This window comes from Monocercomonoides exilis, assembly GCF_001643675.1.
Source record: "Monocercomonoides exilis strain PA203 chromosome Unknown scaffold7-2047599, whole genome shotgun sequence".
Taxonomy (NCBI): Eukaryota; Preaxostyla; order Oxymonadida; family Polymastigidae; genus Monocercomonoides; species Monocercomonoides exilis.
The window spans coordinates 1,761,035-1,777,588 of record NW_027150552.1 but is presented as its reverse complement, the minus strand read 5'-3'; the positions used below and the strand labels follow the sequence as shown (position 1 = coordinate 1,777,588).

Here is a 16,554-nt window from a genome sequence, read left to right as displayed (position 1 = left end):
CTTGAATTACAAAATTGTATTAAGACAAAAGAAGTGGTTTGAAAACATTGTTTTATTTAAACAAAAATGAATTGTTTTGATTTTTTTTTCAAAGAGCGATGCATTGAGAAAAAAATTGAAGAGTTGAAAAGAAGCAATCGTTCTTTTGTCAAGTTGGAATATTCGAAAACCACTAATTTTGGAACATGTGTGAATATAATTTATAACGATCAAAAGTTACATCATATCTTTTTCTTTCTAAAAAAAAGATTACAAACACCCCAACAATACAGGTGAAGAAATTGGAAAAGTTCACTTTGAAGTGAACAACAACAAACTTTGGATAGCATATACTCCAGTCAAAAATGATGGCTCGTTAAAAAAGGATGGCCACATATACTATTTATGTCCTAACAGCAAGCAAGGAGTTGATTGCGGGATATGTGGAAGGAAAGGAAGCGAAAGGATATGCAATCATCAATGTTCTCTGTTGAATAATTCTTGTATCGTCCAATATTTAAAATCACCATGTTCTTCAAGCTATCAAACAAATTTTGCAACAAAGAAAATCGTGCCTTATCATTTTCAATATGATTCTTTAATTAGTCTTTTTTTGAAGCTGATCTGTCATTGTAATATAGCTTTCTTGTCTGCTTACTCATCGGAATTTAATACTTTTATTTCAACATTAATACAGATCTCACAACAAAATCCTTCTTTGTCAACAGAGTCCATTTTTCCACGTTTAAATCACAGAAAACTCTCTTCAATCATTCATGATGAAGTGAACAAAATAATTGCTGAAAGGAAAAAAATAATCTATAACTCTATGGTTGGAGTGATGATTGATGGAGGAGTTATTGCAATCAAAAAATATACAGTTATTACAGTAGTCCCATTGAAAGAATTTGCAAAACCATTTTTTTGGAGGATAAATGAAGCTTGCTGCACTTCATCAGACTATTTGAAGCTCATCACACAGATTTTAACGGAAATCAGAGATCTTCACGGAGAAGTGCGATGCTTTTGCACGGATGGTTTGCTTCCTCAACGGAAAGCAATTGAAAGTTTGAGTGAAGAAAATATTACAAAAACGTCTTTATCGATATGCGTAGGAACGACTCCAATATTTGTGTATTGTTGTAATCATCTGTTAAATTTAGTGGTGAGTCATTTTTACAGAAAAAATGAATTTTTTCAAAAATTGAGAGATTCATTAATTACATATTCCAAACAAGTGAAAGTCCTTTCTCGAAGAAATCCTTCTATTCTGAAATGCCCCACATTTGTGGAAACCAGATGGCTTTGTCTTTATGACATTTGTTGTTTCATTAGAAAACATTATTATAATGATTGTTTTTCTGAGTTGAAGGAATTAATTTTTGTTAATGATGTGATCAAAAATGAACTTCTTTTATTTCCTCTCAAAGAACTTCAGTTGTTCTTTGAAAAGGAAGAAATTAAGTTAGGTGATATTTTCCCCGAGGTATTGAAGGCATTTGCACGGTTCATTTGGATGCAGGAGCTGGCAGAATTTTCCGATGAAAACTGGCGATCTGGTTTATGTCAAATTATAATTCTTTTATTTAATTATTTCTTGGCAGGAAAACGAGGGAATATTATTTCTTTAGCCTTCTCTTTGACACCAACAGGAAGAAATCTTTATCAAGCAGGATCATTTTCCGAAACATTCTGCTCAGAACTGTGCAGGTTAAAAGAAGGATATAAACAGGCTTTTTCAGTGGAAACTACTTGTTCGATTTCCAAACACGTTGATTCAAATAATGAATTACAACATTCTAATATGAATATTATGAACGAAGCAGATTCATCAAAATCCCAGGGTAGCGAACACTTATTTAAGTCAATTTCACCCTCATTTTCGTCATTTTACTCCACTGCAATTTCTTCTTCATCATCTTCTTCCTCTTCCTCTCCCTCTTCCTCTCCTTCCACTTCTTTTTTTCCTTCCATTCCATCAAAACAATCATCTTCTTCTCCTTCTTGTTTGAACTCGATATCTTTTGAAAATGAAATGGAAACTGATCATCGAAAAATCTGCAAGATGAAAAGAATAGACAAGCAAAATGAATTTACAAATGAAACTTCAAAGCAAAAAACTGTGAAAGATTTGTTCATTGGAAATGATTTATCTTTTCGAAAAAAAATGTTCGATGTTCCATCTTCAATGACGTATGAATCGAACCCCTTCACAATCGACGCATTTTATTCCACTCTTCGTTCGTTGAATCCTGAACCTTGCGAAAACAAAAAGCAAACTTCATCGTCTCAAAAGGAAAGCAATTCATCTTCTCATATAACAATCACTGTTCCAAAAATGGATAGCGAGAATCCAGATGACATGCACATTATTCAGTTACTCAAAATAATATCAGAAAATTCTCCGTTAAAATTCAATGAATTTTCTTCAATGGATCAAGAAGAAATTGATGAGGAAGATCTGGATATTTTTGGATTATCGCAAGCTGAAAGAGATTCGGAAGAAGACGAATTTCCTGACACTTTTGACTCGTCTTTATCTTTGCAGAAAGAGACCAATAAATATTTCACAAGAAAAGAAAGTGAAAAAGAAACCAATGAAATAAGGAGCAAAGAAAGAAGCGAAGTTGCTGAAATCAATGATGATGACGAATCCTCAGACAATTCTGAAAATGACGATGATCTTCGATTTATTGGCTCAAGTGAATTTATTGAATTTGGAAAACTGAAAAATATGGATGAGAAACAAATGACAATTAGAAGCATTATCGAAACAATAAAGATGGATTGGTTCATAAGAATGAAAAGTGGATTTCATCAATATGCGTCAAATGTTCTTTCTAACCAAAACAAGGAAGTTAGGGAACATGTGGAAGCTTTGTATTCTTCTTTTATTTTTGACTGTCATCAGTCTGTTGTGCTTGATAATTGTTTTGTTTTATTCTCTGAAATTAGTAAACTTGATCATTTTCACTCAATTTTTTCAAACATTTGTTTCGCTTTAATAACTTTCCCCTGCAGCGAGACTTCTTGTGAGCGACTATTTTCAAGGCTTCGTCGTATCGTGGGGGATAGAAGACACTCACTTTCATTGGAAATGCTGAATTCTTTGCTTCTTCTTTGAAAGTTTTCATTATTTCATTTTATTACATATATTCAAAACAATTGATAAATTTGTTTTTTTTTAATATTTCAGTTTTTGAAACACTGATAATTATTTTAGCTTAAATTATCAAAAAGATAATATTCTGAAAGTCAATTGAAACAACGATAAAATATTCTTAGATATTGACTCTTGGAAACAAGCTGCAATTTTCCTCAAATCGTTAATAAGAAAAAAACGAATTAAACAAGTTATTTCTTCATTCTCTTTTTTATGTGACTTTAAATTTGATTTTCATCGATGGCAACAACCATTCGTTGAAAAATAAGAAGTTAGTTGTGATTAAAATGTCATTTCAATCCTGAATAAATCAATCTTAATTTTGATTGATAGATAAATTCATTTGAAATTGCATTTCAAAACTGAAATATCACAAAATCATCACTAAAAAGTTCTCGTTTACACTTTACAAGATTCTAATAAGATAATATGCGTTTTTCATTTATTTTGCCTCCTTTTTTTAAGTTTCAACTTCTCAATTTTTTCATTTCCTCCGTTCAAAACTCTTTGCTGCCTAAAATATGAAATATATTCATCTCGAATAGTTTTACACTCCTCTTTCAAAATTGACTTCTTTCTCTTTCATTCTTCTTCCATCACTTTCACAAATTGCATCTGAAACTGTGAGCATCACAGCGCCTGCTGGGAAACGCTGAATAAACACTCTATTGGCATTGATGAGTGTTGGCCTCGCTGTCGGGCAAGTCGCAAAACTTGACATCACACAACCCTTCAATCTGCTCTCACCAACGGCTTCAACACTTGGGCTCTCTCCATTCACAATCTTCTGCCCTGCCACCTCTGCCTCATACTCCCCAAACGGGATTTAAAGAGTCAAGCATTCCCACAGCATCATCCCAATCGAAAAGACAACAGATTCCTTCGTTGCTTCCCTCTTCTTGTTCATCAGCAGCTCAGGCGCCTTCCACCTCAGACACTCTTTTTTGAAATTGTCATCCTCGTCCTCAAAGGCTGATGATGGCAAAGAGTCGCTGTTATCATCAACACTGGCTGATGTAACAACAGTTGATGAAGAAATGGATGATGGATCAGAGTCATCATCTGACAATAAGTCCGAATGCATCACAATACAGATGATCATGTGCTCTGAGAACAACACAATGTGAGGACTCAGACTGGACAATGACTGAAGAGGATTTTCCATTTCATCAAACGAGTGGAGAGCTCCATTTGCAACCCAGAACAACACCTGTGCAGCTGTCTGTTCCCTCTCCTGCAGAGTGCTTATCGCCATCTCCTTCTTCTCGTTCCTCCCATGAAGCAGCATGAACAGCGAATCCCTCAGATCCACAATCAATTTCTCATGAGGCGATGAACAGGCCATTGCATCCACCAGATTCGACATGGATGAGGTGGTTGGGCACAGATCCTCCCCTCGAACAAATGTTGAATCTGAATCAGTTGAACATGTTGAAGAAATGGATGGTGATGGAGTTCTCTTTCTAATCTCTTCTTCTTCTTTCTCATCAACCTTCTCCAGCATCCATTGAGGGATTTTGTCTGAGTCCTTACCTAATATATATTCAGTTGATCCGCTTTCAGCCAGCAAATACTCTTCAGACTCTGAATGAACCATCTCTTTTCCATTTATTCTTTTCTTCATGTTTTCTTCATTCTTCTTCTCTGCCTCCTTCTCTGCTCTCCTACACTGCGCCTCTGGCGACATTTCCATCGTAACCATCTCAATTAGCTTCGGATCCTTTTTGACTGTGTCATTCACAATCTCCTCAAGTTCTTCTGAATTCCTCTATCAGATTTTTAAACCAGTTCAAAACATTTTTATAAAAGATACAATCAATGTTAATTACCATTTTTATATTTCACAACTCCAACATTTGTTTCAAGTGTGTGATTTTTGCAAAAAGAAAAGAAAAGAAAAGAAAAAAAAAAAAAAAAAAAAGAAAAAAGAAAAAGAAATAATGAAAGAAAAAGAAGAAGAAGAAAAAGAAGAAGAAGAAGAAGAAGAAGAAGCAACTTATCGGACAAAGGGCTTATTAAATCATTAAATTTTTATGAATATTGTTTTTCTTTGTTACAAGAAGCATCAAAAATGAACAAACAAAATAAAAAACGATCTAAAAAAACAAATATTTGACAAGTAATCTTCAATTTGAACTTCTGAATGTCAAAAGTTCGATTGCAAGGTTCCAATTGACTGCTGTTTTAATAACCAATTCAATTGTTGAAATTAACGATTTTATATATTATCTAATTCTGTTTGTTGAAAAAAAAGAATAAGAACAATAAAATATCATCATCTAATAAAAATTATCTTGGATAAAAGAAAAATTGCCTCAAACTTGTTCTGAACAATGTGTTTTTTAAAAAACAAATATTTTTGGATCTCTTTATTGATTGCTTTCTTATGTATGTCTTATATGCAGATATTGCATATCAAGCAATAACATCAAAATTGTGAAACAAGAGATTATGAAATAAATGCACATGAACAAACAATATCGTTTCATAGATTAATTAACAATAAAAAAGAAAACATTCAAAGTTAAGAGTGCAAAATTTTGCATCAAACTTTTCTTACAAGGAAATTGAACTAATTTTCTAATTTGGTGCATCAAAGCAAAGCTAACAAATCGGATCTCCAACGAATGTCTTTCGATCAAATGCATTATAGATTTTTTCGATTATTTTTTATTCTTTTTTTATTTGAATTAAAAATTAACACCAATTAGTTGTTAGGAATTCAATAAATTGAGAAAGTTTGCAATAAAAACGATGATTACACACTTTTTGGATAATAATCGAGAAATTTAGCAATTCGACAACGAAAGACTTATTCGACCGACACAATAATTAAAAAAATGAGTTGTCGCAAAGGCCTATTTGTGACTTTTCAAAAAGAATCACCCATTTGTTTGAACAGAATGGAACAAAATTCATAAAGCAAAATATTTAGTCTCTATTATCAATTGTGAAATTATTTTTAAGAAGCATTTTTGTACCATTATGCATTCGAAAAGAACGTATAAAACAAGCTGAAATGAAAACTTTTTATATTGGTTAATTTTCCATCCTTTCCAAACATAATCATGATCAATATTACCTACATAAATTTCTTTTTTAATTTAATTTTTTATTTTGCTGAAAATGGCTTATCACATTACATTTGAAGCTAATGACCCTAATATCTTTAAACAACTAACATTTTCTAATCAATTTGCACCTTGTTTGAATGTCAATTCAGAACATTTAGAAATATTTTATTTGCTCCTTTTCTTTTAATTTATGAATTTGGAATTTGACAAAAGCTTCTTCACCAATTGAAAAACAAAAATTATCCCCTTCTCAAGAGGAAGACGATGAGTCCGACGAAAGCGGACTTGTAACAAAAGTTATTGAATCAGGTTTTATCATTTTATATTTGAAGGTCAAGTTCATGGTATAACTTCTCTTGATTTTGTGCATTAAATAATCGAAATATAGGCGTTCGCCAGCCATCAATAATACCGGGAAGAATTCGTTTTTTTCGTGAGCAACGAACTTTCTCTGATCTTTCAACTCTACGAGCAACTGTAAGGAGTAATTCAACAGAAGGAAGACTTTTATGCATTCTTGCGATTCCAGCGCATATTCAGATTATTACCTTATGTCATTTTCTCGAGCCATATCAAGACAACATCGAACTTCTGAGAACATTTAGGTATTGTTATTGGTTCATAATGTTTAGTTTTGTGTGTGATTATTAAAAATGCACTGTATCAGACAATCGAAAAATAGAGACAAATACTTGGCTATTATAAAGATGGATAGTAGTGAATCAGCAGAATCTTTGTATTTAGAATACAATGGAAGGCCTTTTAGTGCACTCGAGGTTTCACTTTTAATCAACGTTTAATTTTAATGTTATATATTTTTACTGGGAACTGCTTTAATAGGCTTTTTACTGTCATATTGTTTTTGTTGCAAGTCTAGAGGTTGTGGATTTCAACATGGAATATAATCGTTTTCGTTCTCCTCATCCTTTGTTTGGATCTTCACTTCACTCACTTTCTTATTCATCATCATCTTCTTCTTCTTCATTTACTTCTCCATTGACCACATCATCCATTTCATCTGCTTCTCCTTCTTGCCAATCAGGACGACCTCTTTCTCCAGCTGTCCATCCATCACCTTCTCCACCCAATTCAGCAAAGCCTTCACCTTCACCTTCTCCCTCGCTAATAGAAATGCCAACATGTCCAGTCTGTTTGGAGCGCCTTGATGCCAGAGAATGCGGGATTCTTACTATTATGTGTAACCACTCCTTCCACATGCAATGCTTCTCTCAATGGAGTCAGGGTTCTTGCCCTGTCTGCAGATATTCGCTGGGTCCCCAGCCGCCTGAGTCTGAATGCGCCGTCTGTGGAACACATGAGGCGCTGTGGATCTGCCTGATCTGCGGGCACATCGGGTGCGGGAGATACCACAGAGGACACGCCGCACGCCATTTTGAGGAGACACAGCACAACTATGCGTTAGAACTGGAGACTCAGAGAGTGTGGGACTACACACAAGAAGGGTTTGCGGAAAAGAGAATTTTCAAGTGATAATATTTTTAACTTCTTTTTTTTTAATTATTCGTATTTCTTGACTGATGAATGAAAATGATCTCAATGCTCTCAAAAAATACTTATTTGATATTATTTTCTTTTTTTCTTTTTTCATTTTTATGATGCTTGACTACTTACAGATACGTTCATCGTCTTGTGCAAAACCAGAGTGATGGTAAACTTGTGGAGATTGACCGAAGCACCGAGAAGCGAATAAGCGTGCGGAGGCCGATGCGCCGAAGGATACAGCATGGATCGTCAAGCGGAGAGGATGGAAGCAAAAGAGGAGGAGGGGGAGGAGGAGGAGGAACAGGAGCCGGAAGAGAAGAAGAAGAAGGCGAGCACGACAGTGGCAGTGAAGATGATTGGGCCTCGTTGCACGATGTGGGAGAGTCATTTGGGTGTGTGTGCGGTGCTGAGGAGATGTTTGAAGAGAAGATCCAGGAGATTGTGAAGGAATACGGCAGGCTGCTGCTGAATCAGCTGGATGAGCAGCTGCGGTTTTATGAAGAAAAACTGGCAAGAAGCGATGCAATGACAAGGGAAGTGCAGCAGATGGCGAGCAGAGAACAGAATGCAGCAGCAGTGGCTAAAAAGAAGCAAGATGCTCAAATTGTATGTGTAATGAATTGGAAATGGTAAATATCACGAAATTTCCTTCTTTTCTTTTCTTTACTATTTTTTTTCAATTAATATTTCTATTTGGTGATCAATTGGATGACTTTAAATCAACTTTTTTTCTTTCTCTCTTTCTATTTTCAATTCTCTAAATCAACCATTTCAGATGGCTCTGAAGAGAGAACTGAGCCGTCGGGATGAAGACATTCATCGCCTCAGCATTGAACTCGAGGTAAGTGCAAAAGAAAAGAAGAAATTGGAATCGAGAATCAGTGATTTGTTGCAAATAAAAGATAAACATACAGAAGAGAGAAAAACCTTGGAAGCAGTATGAAATAATGAATTAGCAATAACTTTTAATTTCAATTTTGTTTCTTAAAAAAAATGATTTTTTTTTTAAATTATGTTCAATTTTTCTCTTCTTTATGAATTTTTTACTCTTCTAATTGAATTGTTACTCAGATAACTCACACGCAGCAAAAGATGATTGAGCAACAGAAAGCTCACATTACAAGTTTGACAGCTCAGATAGCCATAATAAACAGAGAACATCAAAGAGAAGTGGATGACTTACAAGTATGTGTGGAGGAATTTCAAGGTGCTATTTGCACTGTAAGTTGTATTTTTTGTGAAAATTTTTTCACTCATTTTATTTTATTTTGTTTTATTTTCAAAATTTTTATCTTCTGCAATTTAAATGTAAATATTATTGCTTTTCAATATCATTTTGTTGTATTCTTGTGTTGTGGTGGGGGAAAACAAATGTTTCATTTTCTTGTTCAGGCACAAGTTCAAGATTTGGTATCCAATCTCGAATTGCAGTCAAAAATGATGGAAGGAACTGATGGTATGCTCATTTTTTGTTATTTAGAGAAATTCTATTCAAAAATTCGGTATAATATTCATCTACTTCCTTTTTGTAATTTATTTTTAATCGACAAATCAGCCACAATTTCTGTTCCATCATCCTCTTCACATTCCAAAAAGAAAAAATCTAAGAGATGATCTTATAAAATAAAATATTAGTTCATCAATTTTTAAAAAAATTACAACGAAAAGATACCTTTTCGATTGATTGCTCTTCGTTGTTTTTCCTTTTTAGAAGGTGTATTATACGTTATAGCTTTTTAAAACTTATGCGTTTCAGAAGTTTTTGCTTGAGTAAATTATTTTTTGTTCTTTTTCTTTTGATCATTTCCACTTACCGACTTAAAAATCATTTCTTCACATTTCCGAACAGTTCCACTACATATAAGTGGATTGAGAGTGCAAGGAGTTTTGAACAGTGAATGGACAAGCGATAGTGCTTGTTCTGTTATCTTCTTATTTGCATGTTCAACTCGAATAAAAAACATATTCGATGCATCTAAGTAGCGAATAGCTAAATAAAAACATCCCAAATTAAAAAACAATACGCAAAATAATTTTGCAAACTGAATATTTGCCCCAAAGAAAAGCCACTTCCTAAATCACCAAAATGGCGGATAATTTCTTCTTGGATCCTGTTTGTTATTCCTTTTGTATCTACACGTTGTGGCTTTTGTTCCCATTGTATTTTCACCAAAAAATATCGTCGCTTAATTCTAACCATGAAATGAAAAAAAATATTTCTGAATTTTTTGTAAAAAACTATGGTATCTATTTCTTAATATTACAAAAACATTCATTAAAAAATTTATGGAATCAAATTTTGTGTAAAAAATTAATTCTCATTTGTCCTATTTGAGATTTTTTTGTTTCCATAATTATCGAATAAAAAATTTATCGATCATGAATGATCATAATAATTCCCTTTTGAGCACATTCTAGTCGAAAGTCGATGGGTTTGTTGTTTTATTGAATGATCTAATGGTACTTTTTAACTTGTTTGCACTTAAAACATTCCATATATAGCACCAACAAACGCAGCTGCTTTAAGAAAACTTACAAAGAAAGATCTTCTCACTCAGCTGAAAGATTTGAAAAAGGAACTTCTGACACTTCGCATTTCCAAAGTTGCATCTTCTTCACCACAAAATTTGTCGAAGATGTATGTTTTTTAAAATTTATGTGATAAAAATCTCTCAAACATAATTTTAATTCAACTTAATTTTGTTAGTCGCGTTGTGAAAAAGTCAATCGCCCGCATCTTGACCGTGATGAACCAGAAGCAAAAAGCTTCATTGGTCAAATTCTGGAAAGGTATTTTTTTGGTGTTTTACAGATTAGCGAGTAATTTGTTTCTTTAATATTTTTTTATTTTCATTTCAGACAAGAAGTTGATTCCTTATGATCTTCGCCCAAAGAAGGTTTGCTAATCAAACGTATTCGTTCGATTTTTGCTTTATAAATTAATGTTCTTTCTTTTTTCCAGACACGTGCCATTAGACGTCAATTGACCGCTAAGCAACTGACAAAGAGAACAAGACGCCAACAAAACAAGCTTGTGATCAAGGCTAAATTCGCTGTTCGCGCAAAGTAAAGCCATCATTTCGCTAACTAAATCTTTTTGACACTTCCATTATGCAGGGAAAGATAATGGTGCTAACTTTCTTTTGTATTTGATCGTAAATATAAAAATTGATAATCTAAAACTTTCTGAGACATTTAAGATTAAAATTTACATAAATTGATTGATAAGGTATATAAGAAGTGTTCGTTTTTACAATTTTCTTGAATCAAATTATTAATGAACTTCGTTTTGCAAAAAATCTTGTAAAATTTTCGACTGAAAAATCTCACAAACATTATGAGGAATGTATTCTAGCGTATTTGTCAATTAATGCATAATGCACTTTAAAAACTGAATGACTTTTCATGACATGTGATTAAAAGCGAAATCATTTTCCCTTCAAAATGGGTAAAATGTTTTGAAAATTTCGAAATCTCACAAAAAAATTTTTTTTTGAATTAATTTCCAGGTTCTTTTTTCTTTTTCTTTTTTTGGACAACCTCAAGGCAAACAACTTTCTCGAAAAATACAAATGTGTTAGAGAAATTTCAATTAAAACTATTTTGAAGGAATTTGAATTTTCATGTTTGTAATTTTATCTTTTCAACTTAAAATTCATTTTTATGAAAAATTGAAAACGAAAACTTAAAAAGCTAAAACTTAAAAATGGACTGCAATCAACAATTTTTTCCTTTTTTTTTCCTTTTTTTTTGGATGAATTTTTAATTTTTTGTGTTCAAATTCTTTTTAACTCCTCGCCTCCTTCCCTCTCCTCCTCCGCTGCCTCCATCCAATCTTAATCTTTACATCATTCCTCTATGATCCGTCGGAATAACTTGCCCGCTAATATCAACGGGATCAAGCAGCTTCCAATTAATTTTCTCTCTCTTTTGCGCTGCTATTTCTTGCTTCCTGATAGCAAGACTGATACGCCCATAAACTGTTGACTTCGCTTTAGACTTTGCTTTCGCTTTGGCTTTCGTTTTTGTATTGACTTTAACATTTTGCATGAACTTAGCCATAAATTGCATTTCTGGTTGTGTTATTTGAGAATCTGCTATTCCCAATGGCTGCTGTGTTGCTGTGTTTTCAGTCAAAAGAGCATCGTCTGGTTCCTTTTTGGGGGTGTTGTCAACAACACGATGAACAACAGGCACAAAAGAGCTGCTAATTGAATTGTCGGAGATTTGATCGGGAATTAAACTGAATGAAGAGGAAGAGGAAGAGGAAGATGAAAATGGAGAAGAAGAAAAGGGAGAGGATGAAGAAGAAGAAGATGATGATGATGAAATGGAAGGAAATGAAGATGGAAATACAGAAGAAGAAGCAGAAGAAGATGTCAAAGAAGAAGCAGGCGGATAGCTTCCCAGCAAAGGCAATGGAGCTAAAGATGACTGCAATTGAGTCTGTGGTTGTGCCAATGGCAATGAAAATGACGATGAAAATGACGATGATGATGATAACAATGATGATGATGTTGTTGATGATGATGTTGTTGTTGAATGAGTCAAAAACGGCAGCTGATTCAGAGGAAGCACAGCATCTGGCACATCTGAGTCAAAAAGAGAGGCCGAAGAGGAAGAATTGCTTGGAGACAGATGCAAATAAGAGCTATTAGCCATGTTTGCTTCAGTTGAATGAAGAATTGAAGAGAGAGCGGAGGAGGAAGAAGCAGAGGAGTTGGATGATTCTGGTTCTGGTTCTGGTTTTAATTCTATTTGTTGTATTCTTCTTTGTGGAAGTGATGATTGAGGCATAACAGAAGGTGGCTGAGGAAGATGATCAGATGACTGAAATGTTGCTGTTGGCAGCAGAAGTGACGAGTCTTCCATCTTTGGCTGAATAACTTTGTCCCCTTCTTCTTTTATCACTACAACGTTTGTTGCTTCTTTCATTTTGGCTCTTTCTTTTTCTTCTTCTTCTTCTTTCTGTTTTCTTTCTCTTTCCATTTTCTCTTTGATTTCCTTCTCTTTCGCCTCGACAATTTTCTGAGCTTCTTTTTCTCCTTCTTTTAACACAACATATCGAACATGCATCGGATCAACCACTTTCCCATTCGACAGCTTCATTCGCTTTTCTCCCGATTTGTATGATTTTCTTTCTTCTTCTCCTTCTCCTTCTTCTCTTCCTTCTCCTTCTTTTATTCTTTCATTCATCAACTCCAAATTTCTCTCTCTTCCAATTCCTTCTCTCTTTTTGTTTTCTCTTTCTTTCTTTCTTTCAGTCTCTCTCCATCTTTCTCCTTCGTCATCACCTTCTGCATTTTCCTCTTCCTCCTCTTCCTCCTCTTCATCATCATCGTCATCATCATCATCAATAGCTCCTTTCCACTTCTTCTTCTTCTTCCCTCCTCCTTCTCCTCCTTCTCCTTCTCCTTCTCTTTCCTCCTCATAGTCCACTTCCGCCAGCGATCCATAGAATCTGTGCAGCCGCTGTATTCCCATGTTCGACATCGCCTTCACTTTCTTTGGATCTTCTTTCGCCACAATCGGATCAAAATCTGACTCAAAAAACGACAAAACTGGTGCAATTTTGCGGTGTAGCTCAACAAGCTCCTGCGGAACAGGCGGTTTTGCTTGGATGGATGGCTTGGATGAAGAAGGAGAAAGAGAAGAAGAATTCTTTGAACCAGGACGAACGGGGGTTGAAAGAGGGGTTTGCCCATTTCTCATCTCTCTTCCACTTCCACTTCCCCTTCCTCTATCTTTGTCTGTTCCTATTTCTGTTCCTCTTCCTCTTCCTCTTCCTCTTCCTCTTCCACCCCCCAAAATCTCCCCCAGATTCAGCTCACTCGCACTCAGCCCGCTGCTCGTTGCAGCTGTTGCCGAATAGACAGTCGCATTCATCACATCCAACGGCGCATTTCCCTTGGCGATGTCAAAAACAGAATATTCTGCGTTTTTTGTGGGGTCTTTCTTTCTCAGCTGCTCTGCCCGCGCTTCGGTGCTTGTCCCGCTCGCACGCTGGGCTGAGAGCAGAGAGCCAAACACACTTTGAGGAGGGTTTGGGGAATGTTTGGGGGGAAAGGAGGAAGAGGGAGAGGGAGAGGAAGAGAAAGATGGGGAAGATGAGGATGAGGATGGGCTTGTAGATAATTGATTATTGGTGGTTGGTGATAAAGAAGAAGATGATGATGATGACAATTGCTTTGGAGTGCTGAAACTGAATGCAGAAATGTCTTCAATTTCGTCTTTTATCTTCACATCTGCCATTTTTGGCTCTGACTCTGCATTCAAAATATCTTTCACCTCGTTTTTCGCCTCATTTTTCTTCTGCTTCTCATTCTTCACGTCTTTCTTTTCATTCTCATTCATTTTCATCAGCTCCTCTTCCAGATGAAGGATCTTTACCTGATTTGCCACAATCCTCGCACCATTTGTGATCCCCAAGCATTCCTCATACATTTCCAACGCCATCTTTTCAAACAGTCTTGTTATCGTCTTCAATGACAGCTCATTTTTGGTATCAGACGAAGACACAGAAGATTCTTGTGCTCCATCTGCTGCTTTGCCATCAGGAGAGGGAAAATTATCCTTTTTTTCTTCAAAAAACGGCTGGTTCTCTTTATCTGTGGATTGACTTAATTCGTCTTTGTATTTCTCCTTCAGCTTCTTGCTGATTCTCTCAAAAAGCTTTTCGAAGAGAAAAGAATCCAAATTCAGCGCCTTCCATCTCCTGCAGCCTTTTATCCCTCTTTTGATGTTGGTCCGCTCGTAAATGTGGGAAAACATGCATATTTCAACACGAGAAAAGGATTTTTCGATTAAATCAGACGGAAGAAGACTTGCACCGAAAGAGAAAAGAGAGCTGAGCAGCTGAGAAGGAGTCTTTTCTGGAGTTGATGAAGAAGGGGAGCGAGAAGGAGAGGGAGAAGGAGAATAATGAAAAGAAGCAGAAGCAGAAATAGGAGAAGAAGAAGCAGAAGCAGAAGAAGAAGAAGAAGAAGAAGAAGGCCTGCGAGGGGGATAAGGCATCCGTGCTGCTTGTCCAGTGGATTTCGCTGGGGATGTGCCAGGACGGCGAGGCAGGTGTCTGCGCTGCGTCTCTTGATGCAGATCAGCATTTGTCCTGCAAACACTTTGCAATCTCGAGAGATGCACAAGTAATTCTTTGAATTGCTCTTGTGTTTGATCATTTACTTGCAAATTCCCCAGGATCTTCTTATTTTCTTTGGGATTTCTGTGATCTTCAAAGTCAGATTCTTGGAATACGATGTCAAACCCAAATGGTCGAATTGTTCCTGAATCAAGTGTTGTTGATGACTCGCTATTTATGCCACCAAGTTTTTCTTCCAAATTTCCAATCCATTGATCTACACTCGATGGAGCAAGTTGTTCCAGAATTGAGCGAGCGTTCTGCAGATGAAGATTCATTTGTGGGACTATATTTTCAAGCAATTCAAAAAGATTGTATAATTCAAGAACTTTTTGCGAGTTTTCTATTAAATCTTTTCTCTTTCTCAGAGCTGCTTGCTTTTTTGGCGGAATTATTTGCACACCTTGTAAAGCCATAAATCTAAGCGAATGCGAAAATAAAGGATAAGATGCTCCGTAAAGTTCTGACCACGAACCGAGATATTGTGAAAATTCTTTTTGAAGCTGTTCGGCAAGTTCAATTGGTTGTGGCAAAGGAAAAAAAGGATTTTTCCCAGATGAGAGATCAATAATAGAAGGAAGGTTTGAGCTTGAAAGATAAAGAATTGTAGAATTGATTTTCATAAGGTAATTTAAGGCTCTAACTGCAAATAGTCTTGATGAAGAATTCTCACCCCAAAGATAAGTTAAGATAACATAAAAAAGTGTTGTACTATCATCCTCTGAACTATTTGCAATAAGGAATAATCGTTCATATTCTGTATCTGTCAATTCGTGTTTGCATTGCTTGAAAATTTGTTGAACAATTCCTTCAATCGCAGACATAAATTAAGAATGGGTATATCATTTCAAAAAGTTCAGAATCTCAAAGAGTTTAATTTGAAACAAGTTTTCTATTCATTTTCTGATGTTGTAGAATTTTTTTTTTTTTTTTTTTTTTTTTTTTTGTTTTTGTTTTTGTATTTGTTTGTGTTGTTGCTGTATTTCAAACAAACCCTAGGTGACGTAAAATTGTTCTTCACTTCCATCACCAATTAAATGTACAGTTTGTGTAAAAAATACCGGACAAGATCGATATCTCAATAACAGCAAGAAGAAAAATTCTGTAAAATTTCCACAAAATATATCTCATCGATACAAACTCACTTGACATACAAGACTTTCTAAATAGCTTCATTTGTACTCAGAGAAAATTATTTTCAAAATCTCGGAGAGACTCAAAATCCCACTACTCATAGATTTTGAAAATAATTTTTCTGAGCTCAAGCGAAGCTGCCATGAAAGTCTTGTATGTCACGTGAGTTTGAATTGATGAGATATATTTTGTGGAAATTTTAGAGAAATTTTCTTCTTGCTGTTATTGAGATATCGATCTTGTCCGGTATTTTTTACACAAACTGTATCAAAAAAACATTTTATAAATAAAATTAATAGACAGCAATTGTGTGATCATTTTTGAAAACATATTTTTTCAATCAAATATTTCGATTTGATAATTTGTTTCAAATGGAAAGAACGTGTGCTGAAAAGGATTAATGCAATTTATAGATATTTTCCCCTTTCAAATATCTCAGACATTGGATCGTGGCAAATTATTAAAATTTTCATATGGGTGATTATTTATGAAAACATGGGTTATTCTTTTTGAAAAGTCGCAAATGTTTTATTTTCGAATAAATTAAAAATTTCATATCTTGATCA

At 34.9% G+C, this 16,554-nt stretch overlaps 5 protein-coding genes across 5 annotated transcripts; 2 read left to right on the top strand and 3 right to left on the bottom strand.

Moving 5' to 3' along the window:
- Positions 1-3,968: 3,968 nt before the first annotated feature.
- MONOS_17109 (uncharacterized protein) lies at positions 3,969-4,974 on the bottom strand (the record flags this gene model as incomplete). The annotated part of the gene is made up of 2 exons (XM_067869997.1): positions 3,969-4,910; positions 4,972-4,974. 2 exons carry the CDS (start codon positions 4,972-4,974, stop codon positions 3,969-3,971), a joined length of 945 nt encoding a protein of 314 aa, XP_067733592.1.
- Positions 4,975-6,228: 1,254 nt separating this feature from the next.
- On the top strand, positions 6,229-9,562 carry MONOS_4048 (putative BRCA1-associated protein). The gene is made up of 10 exons (XM_067874089.1): positions 6,229-6,347; positions 6,430-6,525; positions 6,605-6,821; positions 6,884-6,992; positions 7,057-7,679; positions 7,851-8,325; positions 8,495-8,656; positions 8,791-8,904; positions 9,112-9,175; positions 9,275-9,562. Exons 1-10 carry the CDS (start codon positions 6,269-6,271, stop codon positions 9,331-9,333), a joined length of 1,998 nt encoding a protein of 665 aa, XP_067733591.1. The 5' UTR covers positions 6,229-6,268; the 3' UTR covers positions 9,334-9,562.
- On the bottom strand, positions 9,495-9,919 carry MONOS_4050 (putative Rpp14/Pop5 family; the record flags this gene model as incomplete). Its single annotated transcript, XM_067874091.1, has 2 exons — positions 9,495-9,709; positions 9,763-9,919. 2 exons carry the CDS (start codon positions 9,917-9,919, stop codon positions 9,495-9,497), a joined length of 372 nt encoding a protein of 123 aa, XP_067733590.1.
- Positions 9,920-10,058: 139 nt separating this feature from the next.
- MONOS_4051 (putative 60S ribosomal protein L35-3) lies at positions 10,059-11,324 on the top strand. The gene is made up of 5 exons (XM_067874092.1): positions 10,059-10,151; positions 10,222-10,357; positions 10,427-10,509; positions 10,579-10,616; positions 10,682-11,324. Exons 1-5 carry the CDS (start codon positions 10,148-10,150, stop codon positions 10,787-10,789), a joined length of 369 nt encoding a protein of 122 aa, XP_067733589.1. The 5' UTR covers positions 10,059-10,147; the 3' UTR covers positions 10,790-11,324.
- MONOS_4052 (uncharacterized protein) lies at positions 11,061-15,683 on the bottom strand. Its single transcript, XM_067874093.1, has one exon. The coding sequence runs from the start codon at positions 15,676-15,678 to the stop codon at positions 11,563-11,565; it is 4,116 nt and encodes a 1,371-aa protein (XP_067733588.1). The 5' UTR covers positions 15,679-15,683; the 3' UTR covers positions 11,061-11,562.
- Positions 15,684-16,554: the final 871 nt, after the last annotated feature.

Bases quoted from the DNA above. Each gene is read 5' to 3' on its own strand.
- MONOS_4048 (XM_067874089.1), top strand. From the start codon at position 6,269: ATGGCTTATCACATTACATTTGAAGCTAATGACCCTAATATCTTTAAA. The intron at 6,348-6,429 runs GTTTGAATGTCA...ATTTGACAAAAG, and splicing joins TTCTAATCAATTTGCACCTT to CTTCTTCACCAATTGAAAAA. The intron at 7,680-7,850 runs GTTTGCGGAAAA...GACTACTTACAG, and splicing joins TGGGACTACACACAAGAAGG to ATACGTTCATCGTCTTGTGC.
- MONOS_4051 (XM_067874092.1), top strand. The intron at 10,510-10,578 runs GTATTTTTTTGG...TTTTCATTTCAG, and splicing joins ATTGGTCAAATTCTGGAAAG to ACAAGAAGTTGATTCCTTAT. The intron at 10,617-10,681 runs GTTTGCTAATCA...TCTTTTTTCCAG, and splicing joins ATGATCTTCGCCCAAAGAAG to ACACGTGCCATTAGACGTCA.
- MONOS_4052 (XM_067874093.1), bottom strand. From the start codon at position 15,678: ATGTCTGCGATTGAAGGAATTGTTCAACAAATTTTCAAGCAATGCAAA.